The 13,835-nt window shown below is 39.1% G+C and overlaps 1 protein-coding gene across 1 annotated transcript in view; it reads left to right on the forward strand.

Moving 5' to 3' along the window:
* Nucleotides 1-13,835, forward strand: part of LOC108289571 (minichromosome maintenance complex binding protein) — a 49,658-nt gene that overhangs the window by 9,987 nt on the left and 25,836 nt on the right. The window contains exons 2-5 of the mRNA XM_017509087.2: nucleotides 9,757-9,842; nucleotides 10,440-10,580; nucleotides 10,696-10,737; nucleotides 12,479-12,580. Of these exons, the coding sequence (XP_017364576.1) occupies nucleotides 9,757-9,842; nucleotides 10,440-10,580; nucleotides 10,696-10,737; nucleotides 12,479-12,580 (371 nt within the window). The remainder of the gene's footprint in view (nucleotides 1-9,756; nucleotides 9,843-10,439; nucleotides 10,581-10,695; nucleotides 10,738-12,478; nucleotides 12,581-13,835) is intronic.

Raw genomic sequence — 13,835 nt, forward strand, 5'->3', positions numbered from 1 at the left:
AAAAAAAAAAAAAAAGAAAAGAAAATTAGTATACAAAGCGCATTGTTGAAATTCCTTGTTTCCGAAGTTCCTTTGCTGGATCTTGACTGTGCAAATTCAGGGCCTGTATGTGCATTATTCACCATTATATCCTAATTTCCTAGAATGTGCTTTGTACATTGAAAGTGCTCACTGGACACTTGCTGAACAAAAGCAGTGGAAAGACTGATTAATCAGAAATGTTGTTAATTGAAATGGCTACTGAGATCACAAATCTCAAAATTTTTCTCTTTTAGGAGTCAGGGTCTTGCACTGTTGCCCAGGCTGGAGTGCCAGTGGTGTGATCTCGGCTCACTGCAACCCCCACCTCCTGGTTTCAAGCCATTCTTGTGCCTCAGCCTCCTGAGTACTGGGACTGTAGGTGCACGCCACCATGCCTGGCTAAATTTTGTATTTTTAGTAGAGACAGGGTTTTGCCATGTTGGCCAGGATGGTCTCATCTCCTGACCTTGTGATCCATCTGCCTTGGCCTCACAAAGTGCTGGGATTACAGGCATGAACCACCGCACCTGGCCTGCAGTAACCACCTTTAACCGTTTCTGCTTTTAGAGGGTTTTGTTTTTTTTTTTAATTGAGACAGAGTCTCCCTCTGTCGCCTTTGTGGCCCAGGTTGGAGTACAGTGGCATGATCTCGGCATGAACTCCTGGCCTCAAGTGATCTGCCCCTGCCCCCTTGGCCTCCCAAATTGCTGGGATTACAGATGTGAGCTGCTGTACCCAGCCTCCTTTCGCTGTTTTCCCATCAGTCATTGGTTAGACCAAGATCATTATTCTGGTTGTATTTAAGGTTCTTTGATTATATCTAACAGAACTAGGCTAGCTGATGCCAAAAAGAGCAGTGTTGGTGGATTGGGCAGAGCAGACTAATTTATCACTGGCATTTTAGAGAATTTAAAGCAATAATAAAGTTAATTGGTCTGCTTTTTATTATTATCTTGAATCTAAACAGACAATCCATGCCCTTATTGTCCGTACCCAGGTTGGATCTCTCCTACCACTCTGTCCCTGGTAGGCCACTGAAAAAAAGGTAATTTATATTAAGGTTATCAAACCCAATGGCAGGGAGAGTGATTGGGTATTCCAAGAGACTCAGGGGACTCAGGAACTGGAAAGCAGGCAGGAATCCAAGCAACTTAGTATTTCTCTCTTAGGCTACATTCATCTCTGCACACTTAACTTTCTACTCCATGTCTCCCAAATTTACTTGTTCTCAGTTCCAACCCACGCTAGCTAGCATCTTTATTTTCAGGCATAGAAACTCTGATTGGCACAACATGGAGTCAGGAATCCATTCACTTAGAGATCAGTCATCTGTGCCCATGGCACAGTGTTACGTGGGACAGTTGTGACTTGTCCACACATCAACAGTGGGGGTGTTCTCAAAGAAGAATAGCTCTTGCAGCCATGGCAAATGGCATAAAAAGGAGTTTTTGATAACTTACACGTGGTTTCAAAAAACCAACATGATGGTATGATGAGTAAAAAACCAACTGAGTAAAAGTATGTGCTCTCTCCATTGAAATAACCAATTTTTTTTTTTTTTTTTGAGACAGTCTTGGCTTTGTTGCTCAGGCTGGAGTGGAGTGGCGTGATCTCGGCTCACTGCAACCTCCCCCTCCCGGGTTCAAGCGATTCTCCTGCCTCAGACTCCTGAGTAGCTGGGAGGCGTATGCCCCCACGCCTGGCTAAATTTTGTATTTTTAGTAGAGACGAGGTTTCACCATATTGGCCAGAATGGTCTCGATCTCCTGACCTCATGATCCACCTGCCTTGCCACCGTGCCTGGCCTGAAATAACCACTTTTAACTTATTTCTGCATTTAGAAGTTACCTCCGCCCCCCTTTTTTTTCTTTTTTGAGACAGTCTTGCTATGTCCCCTCTGTCACCCACGTTGGAGTACAGTGACATGATCTCGGCTCACTGCAACCTCTGCCTCCCAGGTTCAGGCAATTCTCCTGCCTCAGCCTTCCGAGTAGCTGGGACTACAGGCGCACGCTGACATGCTGGCTAACTTTTTGTATTTTAGTAGAGATGGGGTTTCACCATGTTGTTCGGGTTGGTCCAAATTTTTTTTTCTTTGAAATATAATTCATATAACAAAATTTACCATTTTAAAATGTGCCATTCAGTTTTTTTTGTTTTTTTGTTTTTTTGTTTTACTATATTCATAATGATGTTGTGCAACCATCATCACCACTACCATTTTCTTTTTCTTTTTGAGATGGAGTGAGGCAGATTCTCACTCTTGCCCAGGCTGGAGTGCAATGGGAGATCTTGGCTCGCTGCAACCCCTGCCCACAATTGTACGTCTGCCCACGGATTTACCTATTCTGAACGTTTCATGTAGATGGAATTATACAACATATGGCCTTTGGAGTCTGGCCTCTTTTCGTTTGCCATGATATTTTCATGGTTCATCCATGTCATAGTATGAATGAGTACTGCATACTGCATTCCTTTTTTTTTTTGAGACAGAATCTATCTCTGCTGTCCAGGATGGAATGCTGTGGCAAGATCGTGGCTCACAGCAGCCTTGAACTTCCAGCCTCAAGTGATCCTGCAGCCTCAGCTTCCTGAGTAGCTGGGACTATAGGCATGTATCGCCACACCCAGCTAATTTTTAAAACATTTTTTGTAGATTTGGGGTCTCACTATGTTGCCCAGGCTGGGCTCAAACTCCTGGCCTCAAGTGAACCTCCTGCCTTGGCCTTCCAAAGTGCTGGGATTACAGATGTGAGCCACTGTACCCAGTCTGCATTGTTTTTATGACTGAAAATAATATTCCATTGTATGCCTGTACTGCATTTTGTTAATCCATATATTTGTTTTGTTTTTTTTTTTGAGACGGAGTTTCGCTCTTGTTACCCAGGCTGGAGTGCAATGGCGCGATCTCGGCTCACCGCAACCTCCGCCTCCTGGCTTCAGGCAATTCTCCTGCCTCAGCCTCCTGAGTAGCTGGGATTACAGGCACGCGCCACCATGCCCAGCTAATTTTTTGTATTTTTAGTAGAGACGGGGTTCCACCATGTTGACCAGGATGGTCTCTATCTCTTGACCTCGTGATCCACCCGCCTCGGCCTCCCAAAGTGCTGGGATTACAGGCTTGAGCCACCGCACCCGGCCTTCCATATATTTGTTGATGGACACTTGGGTTATTTCCTGCCTGTTATAAATAGTGCTGGTATAAACATTCATGTAAATGTTTTTGTGTGCATATAAGTTTTTGGTTCTTTCCCAGATATACCTAGGGATGGAATTGCAAGGTCATATTATAATTTTATATTTAACTTTTTGAGGAATTGCCAGACTTTTCCACAATGGCTGCACCATTTTACTTCTCAGGTTCAAGTGATTCTCCTGCCTCCGCCTCCCAAGTAGCTGGGATTACTGGTGCCTGCCACCATGCCCAACTAAGTTTTGTATTTTTAGTAGAGATGGGGTTTCACCATGTTGGCCAGGCTGGTCTCAAACTCCTGACCTCAGGTAATCCGCCTGCCTCAGCCTCCTGAGTAGCTGGGATTACAGGCACGCGCCACCATGCCCAGCTAATTTTTTTTTGTATTTTTAGTAGAGACGGGGTTTCACCATGTTGACCAGGATGGTCTCGATCTCTTGACCCCGTGATCCACCCGCCTCGGCCTCCCAAAGTGCTGGGATTACAGGCTTGAGCCACCACGCCCGGCCTCCTAAAATGTTTTTAAGAAAGGTTGTGTGAGAAGAGGACAAGAGGCACGTTATATAATGTTAAAACAGTCAGTTCACCAAGAAGACATAACTATATATGTACCAAGCAACAGAGCTTCAAAATGTATGAAGAAAAACCAGCATAAGTAAAAGAAAAAATAGGCAAATCTGCAATTGTAGTTAGATATTTTTCTACTCCATTCTCAGTACTTGACATAATAGTGGATAGAAAATCAAGCATACTGAACGACACACAACTACACAACACCATTAACCAAGTACATCTAATTGACATTTGTCTACCTAATTATAGTGGAATACACATTCTTTTAAAGTGTGCATGTAACATTCACCAAGATAAACCATATTCTGGGTCATAAACCAAATATCAGACTTTAAAAAGAACACTTCTAAACAACCAAGTAGATCTAATTGACATTTATCTACCTAATGACAGTGGAATACACATTCTTTTAAAGTGCACATGTAACATTCACCAAGATAAACCAAATTCTGGGTCATAAACCAAATATCAAACTTTAAAAAGAACACTTCTAAACAATCCGTGGACTAAAAATTCTCAAAGGAAAGCTTTAAATATTGTGAACTAAACCAAAATGAAAACTCAGCATATCAAAATTTGTGAGATACAGCCAAAGATGTGCTTAAATGCATTAACTGACTTCATTAGAAGAGAAGAAAGGACTTAAGTGAATAATTTAAGCTTCCACCTATGAAACTAGAAATGGAGAGCAAAGTAAACCCAAATTAAACAAGAAAGGAAATAATAGAGAAATAGGAAACAGGAAAAAAAGAGAAAAATCCACTAAATAGAAAAAAAAAATCAGTGAAACCCAAAGCTCTTTAAAAATAAATTAATAAAATTATAAGCCTCTATCCAGACTGGCAAAGGGGGGGTAAAAAAAGGAAGACAAATTACCAATGTTAGAAAAGGAGAGACCACCACAGACTGTACAGGCATGAAAAGGATAATACAAACAACTCTGCAGATACAAATTCATCTACTTAGATGAAATGGACCAGTTCCTCAGAAACCACTGTGTTAGTTTCCTATTTTTCCTGTAACAAATTACAGATGTAGTGGCTTTAAAACAAAAGGTTTTTATTTACAATCCTGGAGACAGAGTCTGACATGGGTCTTAATGGGGTAAAATCAAATTGTTAACAGGGCTTGTATTCCATTGTGGAGGCTTTTCCTGCATCTAGAGTCTGCCCACATTTTTTGGCTTGTGGCCCGCTTCCATTTTCAAAGACAACAAGTTGAGTTGTTCTCACATCTTACTGTAACTTCCTCTTTTGCTGCCTCCTTCCACATTTAAGGACCCTTGTGATTATATTGAACCCACCCAGATAATTTTGCATTTTTAAGTTCAGCTGATTATTAGCCTTAATTCCATTTGCTACCTTAATTCCCATATAACATATATTTACAAGTTCTGGGGATTAGGACATGAATTTCTTGGTGGGGAGGGGTTGGGCATTATTCTGCTGATCACAACTGCAAACTGTCCAAACTCACCCAAGATGAAATGGCCATCTGTCCCCACAGCCCCAGTTCCCGCTAGTCTCCCCCCAGAACTTCTATTGTAGTTTCTCACTGAATTTACCTACTCTAGTTAACTCATATAAGTAGAATCATACAATATTTGACCTTTTATGTCTGGCTTGTCTCACTTAGCATAATGTTTTCAAGGTTTATTCCTGTTGTCCTCATTGCCTTTTTTTTTTTTTTTTTCCTTTTGGAGACTGAGGTCTCACTGTGTCACCCAGGCTGGAGTGTAGCAGCACAATCTCAGCTCACTGAAACTACCGCCTCTCTGGTTCAAAGGATTCTGCTGTCTCAGCCTCCCAACTAGCTGGGATTACAGGCGCATGCCGCCACGCCTGGCTAATTTTTGTATTTTTAGTAGAAATGAGGTTTTACTATGTTGGACAGGCTGGTCTCGAACTCCTGACCTCAGTTGATCCGCCCGCCTTGGCCTCCCAAAGTGCTGGGATTACAGGCATGAGCCACCACATTGGCCCTCTTGCTTTTTAACGAAGATACAAGGGTGGGCGCCTGAGGTCAGGAGCTCAAAACGCCTGTAATCTTAGCACTTCGGGAAGCAGAGGTGGGTGGATCACCAGTTCAAAACCAGCCTGACCAACATGATGAAACCCTGTCTCTAGGGAAAAAAAAAAAAAAAAAAGGAAAAACCCCAAAGATACAAAAGCTAATTCAAATGGAGAAAGGCTATTATTTTCAACAAAGACATGAACAGTTCAACCTTTATATGGAAAAATACAAATCTCGACCTACACTTCATTTCATATAAAAATTAACTCAAAATGGATTATAGATCTAACTATAAAACCTGAAAGTATAAAACTTTTAGAAGAAAACATATCTTTGTGACCTGGGGTTTGGCAATGAGTTCTTAAAACATGATAACAGAGGCACAATGCATAAAATAAAAATTTGATAAATTGGGCTTCATCAAAATTAAAAACCTTTCCTCTGTAAAAAAAAAAAAGTTACTATTAGCATGAAAAGACAAACTGTACACTGGGAGAATATATTTGAAAATCCAATATCAGAAAAAGAACTTGAATCCAGAATATAAACGAAAACACAGTGGCAATTTAAAAACTCAATTTTAAAAGGGGAAAAAGAGTTAAGTATGCCTAAATAGACATTTCACCAGAAAGGATACAAGGATGGCAAATATCCCCCTGAAAAGATGCAAATTTAAGCCATGATATTACATAGTAGAACAGCTAAAATTTAAAAATACATAGTGTACTAAGCACTGGCAAGGATATGAACAGCTAGATCTCTTAGAAAGCAAAATGGTGTAGTCACTTTGGAACACAGGCAGAATCTTAATCATATATTTACCATGTACCCAGTTGTGTCATATCTAGATATTCATTCTAGAAAAATGAAAGCTCATGTTCACGTGAAAAGCTGCAGACACGTATTCTATAGTTTCGTTCATAGTTGTCAAAACCTGAAGACAATCTGAATGTCCTTCAGCAAGCAAACAGATAAACAAATTGGTTGTTATTCAGAGAAATAATAGCAATGAAAAGAAATGAAGTATTCATACACAAATGTGTGGGTGGTGGTCCCACAACCATCCATATGCCTGAAGATTTACTAGAAGGACTTATATCACTCATTGTATAGTTGTACTTCTCCCAAGATTTATTGCACTAAGATGGTAAGGATACATAGTTGGACCTTAAGGGAGAAAGACATACATGAGGTCTGGAGGAATCCAGTGTCTTGATAATTTTTTCTTTTTTTATCGGGGGTGGAGTCAGAGTTTTGTTCTTAGCACCAAGGCTGGAGTGCAGTGGGGCAGCCTTGGTTCACTATAACCTCTACCTCCTGGGTTCAAGTGATTCTCCTGCATCGGCTTCCCGAGTAGTTAGAATTATAGGCATGCACCACCACGTCTGGCTAATTTTTGTATGTTTAGTAGAAACGGGGTTTTACCATGTTGGCCAGGCTTGTCTCGAACTCCTGACCTCAGGTGATCCACCCGCGTCAGCCTCCCAAAGTGCTGCAATTACAGTTGTGAGCCACTGTGCCTAGCCGGGAGACTTTTTTTCATTTTAAGTCCAGAGGTGGAAGGATCAATTACTTGAGCCCAGGAGTTCAAGACCAACCTGGACAACATAGCAAGACCTCTGTTACTACAAAAAACTTAAAGGTAGCCAGGCATGATGGGACATGCCTGGGTCCCAGCTACTCAGGAGACTGAGACCAGACGATCGATTGAGCTCAGGAAATTAAGGTTGCAGTGAGCCAGGATGACGACACTGCATTGCATCCTGAGTGACAGAGCAACACCCTGTGTCAAAAAAAAAAATTGCATTTATATACATTCAAGTAACTTAGAAATAACTTGCTGCTCCCTAGTCACTGCTTAATATAGCTTTACTACTTGTTACGTGGTAGTCCTACATTTTTTACACAATTGCAGGCAGAATAGTTGGTGTGGCAGTCATGGCTGTGTAATAGTCTTTTCTTTAAACATCCATTTTGACTATAAGCGAAAATACCCACTTATCTTTTACCCAATTCACTGTATCTAGTAGAGCAGCGATTCTTAAACTTCAGTGTGCATTACAGTCAGTAACCTAGAGGGCTTTTTAAAACATGAATTGCTAGGCTCCACCCTTAAGAGTTTCTGATTCTATGGTTTGGGGCTGGGCTGAATAATTTGCATTTCTAACAAGTATTCAGGTGGTGCTAATCATGCTGTTCAGGGAACCAACTTTGAGGACCAGCTTGCTACTGGATTTAACACCTGAGCATCAGAATCACCTGAGGAGTCACCCATCCCTACTTCTTTTTCAGAACTGGCCTTTGTCCAGATAAGTAACCGTATTTGGAAGTCCTGCTCAAACATGGTGTTAGGATTGTATAAGCATTTTCAACAAATTTGTACTCCAAATCTTCATAAGACTTGTGTGATGAATACAGTGGCAGGATTGGCCTGCTGTGTGGTTTGGTGGTTTTAGTATTTAGTATTTAGTATTTAGTATCTGTATTCCATCAATAGCTCACTTTTTGGTCTTGGCCAATTCCCATAAGTGCGTTCTGTAGATGACATGTTAATTGTAAGGAGTAAATAAACTACACAGTAGATAAAGGGACTATCACTTTGACTGGGTGATCAAAATTAACATCACCAATGAAGGGAAGATGAACATCATGTCTTTTCAGATAACTGGAAGGACAAAATATCACTTAAACAGTAGTTTGACAACATCTCTTAAACAGCAGTTTGGTTATACTTGATTGGAATCTAATCATAAGGGAACCAACAAATCCAAATTGAGAAGCATTCAATGTTTTAAAAAGGACCTTATTCTTAAATAGCAATGTCATAAAATATAAAGCTTGAGGAACTATTTCAGATTAAAGGAGAGTGAAGAGACCTGATAGCTAAATGCGAAAGTGATCCTAGGCCAGGTCCTGTACTGAAGGGAAAAAAGTGCAACAGAGGGTAGTATTGGGTCATAAGACAAATTGGAATATGGATGGTTGGTCAATTTTGAATTTCCTGAGGTTGATAACAGTTCTACGGTTATAGAAGATAGTTTCCTTAGGAGATACACTGAAATATTTGGAGGCAAAAATACCTGATAGTGCAGCTTAATCTGATTTTTGTTTGTTTGATTTTTTGAGACGGAGTTTCACTCTTGTTGCCCAGGCTGGAGTGCAATGGTGAGATCTTGGCTCGCCGCAGCCTCCACCTCCTAGGTTCAAGCAGTTCTCCTGCTTCAGGCTCCCGAGTAGCTGGGATTACAGGCATGCGCCATCACGCCTGGCTAATTTTATATTTTTAGTAGAGATGGGGTTTCTCCATGTTGGTCAGGCTGGTGTCAAACTCCCAACCTCAGGTGATACCCCCACCTCAGCCTACCAAAGTGCTGGGATTATGGGGGTGAGCCACCACACCCAGCCTGTGCAACTTAAATGAGTCAGAAAAATAATAAGAGATGGAGCAAATGATAAGCAAGTGAGGCCGGGATATAGGTGTTCTTTCCAACTTTTTTGAATCTGGAATTATTCCCAAATGAAATTGTAAGCAAACTTCAGCTCCTCATTTCAGGATAGTTGTAAAGATTAACAAAAAACTACATAAAAATGTTTTAAAAGAACAAAGTGCTTTACAAGCAGTGGCTCATAGGCTGCTGAATCTAGGTGGCCTTGTATGTCATTCTGTAGGTGTCCCCAGCTTCACTGTGGATGCCAGAGAGCTGACAGGAAGTCAACATCCTCCTGATTTATAACTGTCCCTCTCCCGGCCCAGTACAGTTTCTTGAATGCGTCTTGTGTAGTACTTCAGACACACTGAAGTATAAAATTCATCCTTTTAGCTAAAGTTCATTCTATCATAGTAGCAAATTTTAGTTTGGTTTTTGCTGGCTAAACTATTGTGTGACTCACCTGATCATAGTCTCTGATCATATATTGCCTGTATATTAGCTTTGAAAAGTACATTTCTCTTTCAGCCCAAAATGGAGTTAATCCTGACTGGGAGAAGAAAGTAATTGAGTATTTTAAGGAAAAGCTGAAGGAAAATAATGCTCCTAAGTGGGTAAGCTTATTGCTATTTTCGGGGGAGAGGGTTGGGCAGACGACACAATTTCTCTTGGTAGAGTAGTAACACACATGTAATTTAAAAACATGTAGATTAATGTGTACTTCTGCTTCAGGTATGTTTGGATGAAAAGATTTTCGTCTCTTGCTAATTGTTTAAGCAAATAAATACTAATACATTATGCCTCTAGGTGGCAGTAACTGACTGTATTGCTTCCTAAGACAAATCTTTAGTTGCAAAAGCATCAGTTACCTTTGTTTTATTACCTTCATTTTGAAAGAATTGGTGTGTGCTAGTTTTAAGAGAAGAGCTCAATGAGGTCAATGCCTTTTTGCTCATTGAAAAGTGTTCTAAATGAAAAACATTTTTTAGCATTCTTTTACATTATGGTCAAATGTTATCTAAAACTGGGAAGGAACTGGAAGAGAACTTATCCCAAGAATTATGTTGGCCAGTGAAATCATTCGGCTACCTGATGAGGTATGGGTGGGTGGGTGTTTAACAGTTTGAGTCTGGATATAAAGTTTGTGTATGTATGCTTAATGTTATATAGATGGGATATTTAGTTGACTTACTTGATTATTTTCTTTTAAGGTACCGTCACTGAATGAAGTTCCCCTTCATTATTTGAAACCTAATAGTTTTGTGAAATTTCGTTGCATGATTCAGGATATGTTTGACCCTGAGTTTTACATGGGAGTTTATGAAACGGTTAATCAAAACACAAAAGCACATGTAAGTATTGCTGTTTTCCTGAATTTGTGGTATTAATTTTGTTCTTGCACTGTTTGCGGTAGTTTGGGTTCTGATATATTGATATAATTCTGTTTTCCTATGTTTTGGGTCATAGGTTCTTCATTTTGGAAAATATAGAGATGTAGCAGAGTGTGGGGTATGTATCTTTAATGTATGTAAAACGTTTTTAGTCAGAATTTTTCCTAAACAGAGAATTTATAATTTGGCTAATCTTAAATTTATTTATTTTGTATATAAGTCATAAGAAATCATGTGAAATGCTTTCTTTATTTGGCTTTATTTAAGAGTTTGATGTGACTTTTTTAGTCTTCTAAAGATCTTTTAGAAGGGAAAATACTGTTAATGCCAAAATTAATTTCTGTCTCCTATACCCATATATAATATATGTAAAACAAAGTACCCTAGGTTGCAAAATTAAATCCTTTTTTATTCTTTCAAAGACAAAGCCAGTGGCATTCCCACTGTTTTTCATAGAAAACTGTCAGAATCAGCCTGTAATATAGAAATTTAGTGAAATAATCATTCCTAGGTAGCTCTGAGATGAGATTCAAAAGTCAGATATTACTCCCTAGGAAAGGCATATTCTCTTTCAAATATACTTAGAAAACTCTGAGAGGTAGAAGAGACCCAGGAGACATCAAGTTTGAGCCTAATGCATACAAGCTAGGATTTTTTGTTTGCTTTTCTTTCTAGGCCCAAAGTACCTTTTTCCTAGAATGAGTCTCTTATTTATGATTTTTGAGCAACTTGTGTACTGACTCTCTCTTAGCCTTTAATAGCGTTGCACATGGGCAGCCTCATCTCTTTTATTGGCCCATTTCCAGATATTGAGATTACTGAGTTATATTAATACACAACTTTTTCTAGTATACAATAATTAATATATTAGCCTAATGTGTTAGGGCTCCTTAAACAAGGGATACTATAATCATTAATACAGTTGATCCATTAGGCTTGGCACAGCATTTATTTTGTGGAAAGACTCTAAAAGAGAGAGCCCTGAAGTTCATCATGTGTTAAGATTGCACAGGTCTGTCTTTCAAATTGAGTTCATTACTCTAAATAATTGTCAGAAGTCATATTTTTGTTAAATATAATCTTTGCAGTAACCTTCCAAATTAGGGCTATTTTTCTGTCCAGATCTGCCTACTGAACCAGAATATTTAATTAACAACAACTTCTGTGAATTAACAGACTGATGTTAGGGTTTGATAAATCAATCTCCTGAGGTTTGGGTAAGCCAAGAGTTAGACTCCAAGAATGTAAAAACCCTAGATAATCTGATAGAAGTAAGGTTCTAGATCCACAAAGCAGAGAACTAGACCCAGACCATAAGTCACTCCATAGAGGTCCAATTTTTCTGGATTTGAAGGAGGAAGTGTTTGATGACTGTATTTGAAATGATTTCAGGCTGGGCGTGATGGCTCACGCCTATAATCCCAGCACTTTGGGAGGCCAGGGCGGGTGGATTACCTGAGGTCGGGAGTTTGAGACCAGCCTGACCAACATGGAGAAACCCCTTCTCTACTAAAAACACAAAATTCGCCACGTGTAGTGGCACTTGCCTGTAATCCCAGCTAACTTGGGAGGCTGAGGCAGGAGAATCGCTTGAACCAGGAGGTGGAGGTGCAGTGCCATTACACTCCAGCCTGGGCAACAAGAGTGAAATTCTGTATCAAAAAAAAGAAGAAATGATTTTTTATCAATTTTCTTTTAAAAAGTGATAGTTTGGAATTAGTTACTTGTTAATTAAATTAACTTGTAAAATATTTGCTGTGGTGTTACATGAAAATGTGCTTGCTAATTTTAAAATAAATTTTGTTTTGTTTTGTTTTTTTTTAATAAATTTTTTTAAATACTTTTTATGTGTATCGTAGCCTCAACAAGAACTTGATTTAAACTCTCCACGAAATACCACTTTGGAAAGACAGACTTTCTATTGTGTTCCGGTGCCTGGGGAATCTTCATGGGTAAAAGAAATATCCTTTATCTGAACTTTCTTATTGTGTTGATGGTTTCTAAAAACTTAGTCTTTAATTATTCTTCCTTTGCAAAGCTTGGCTTTATTTTAATAAAATGTGTTTTATTTGTTCTAATTGAGAAAACCCATAAAACATGCTAAGTATTCATCACTGAGGAATGGTGAAATTATAGTACATTCCTATAATATTAGAAATGCTATTAAAAAGATTGCAGTAATTTTTTTTTTCTTTTCTTTTTTTTGAGATAGGGGTGCGCTGTCACCAGGCTGGAGTACAGTGTCACAAACATGGCTAACTGCTGCTTCAACCCCCTGGGTTCAAGCAATCCTCCTGCCTCAACCTTTGTAGTAGTTGGGACCACAAGCATGTGCCACTATCCCTGGCTAATTTTTTGGTTTCTTGTAGAAACAGGGTTCACTTTGTAGCCCAAGCTGGTCTTCAACTCCTGGGCTCAAGTGATCCTCTGACCTCAGCCTCCCAAAATGCGAGGATTATAGGTGTGAGCCACCACAGTCCACCTAAGGCACAGAAAAAATATCATAATGATTAAAGTAAAAACATAGTTTCAAATTACATTCTAATTTTCTTAAGGGAAAACATGTTGGCCGTTTCGAGAGGGGATTGTAGAAACATCTCCTTTTTATTTACGGTAATAGTTTTTTAAGGCATGGATCACCTACACTGAAATGCACAGATGTTAAGCTAATGCACAGTGATTTGAATAAATGCCTCTACCCATATAATTTATACCCCAAAGTAAAGAACTTGTGCCTAAAAATTCCCTGCTGCCTTTTTCCAGTCACTACCTCCTCCCCTGTAAGCACAGTCCTCAATTATTTCACTATTGCTTGGTTTTGCCTATTCTTCAGTGGCATCTAAATGGAATCATATAGTATGTAGTCTTTGGGTCCGACATCTTGTGTTTAACATAATGAAAGTCATTCATGTGCATATCAGTAGTTCTTCATTTCTATTTTTTTTCTAAGTATGATTTGTTTATACAGTCTTCAGTTGAGCATTTAGGTTGTTTGCAGTTTTAAGTTGGGCATTTTCTTTGTGAGAATATTTTGAACTACTAATTCAGTTTAACAGATATGTTGAGGCAGTTATGATAAATTGCATCTTTCAAGGACTTTTTTGAAGTCATTTAAACCTAGTTGTTGAATTTATTGACAAAGCTTGTCAGAGTATTTCCTTGTTTTTTTTTTTTTTTTTTTTTTTTTTTTTTTTTTTTTTTTTTTTTTTTTTTTTT

Source organism: Cebus imitator, unplaced genomic scaffold, assembly GCF_001604975.1.
Source record: "Cebus imitator isolate Cc_AM_T3 unplaced genomic scaffold, Cebus_imitator-1.0 Scaffold406, whole genome shotgun sequence".
In the NCBI taxonomy this organism is placed as follows: domain Eukaryota; kingdom Metazoa; phylum Chordata; class Mammalia; order Primates; family Cebidae; genus Cebus; species Cebus imitator.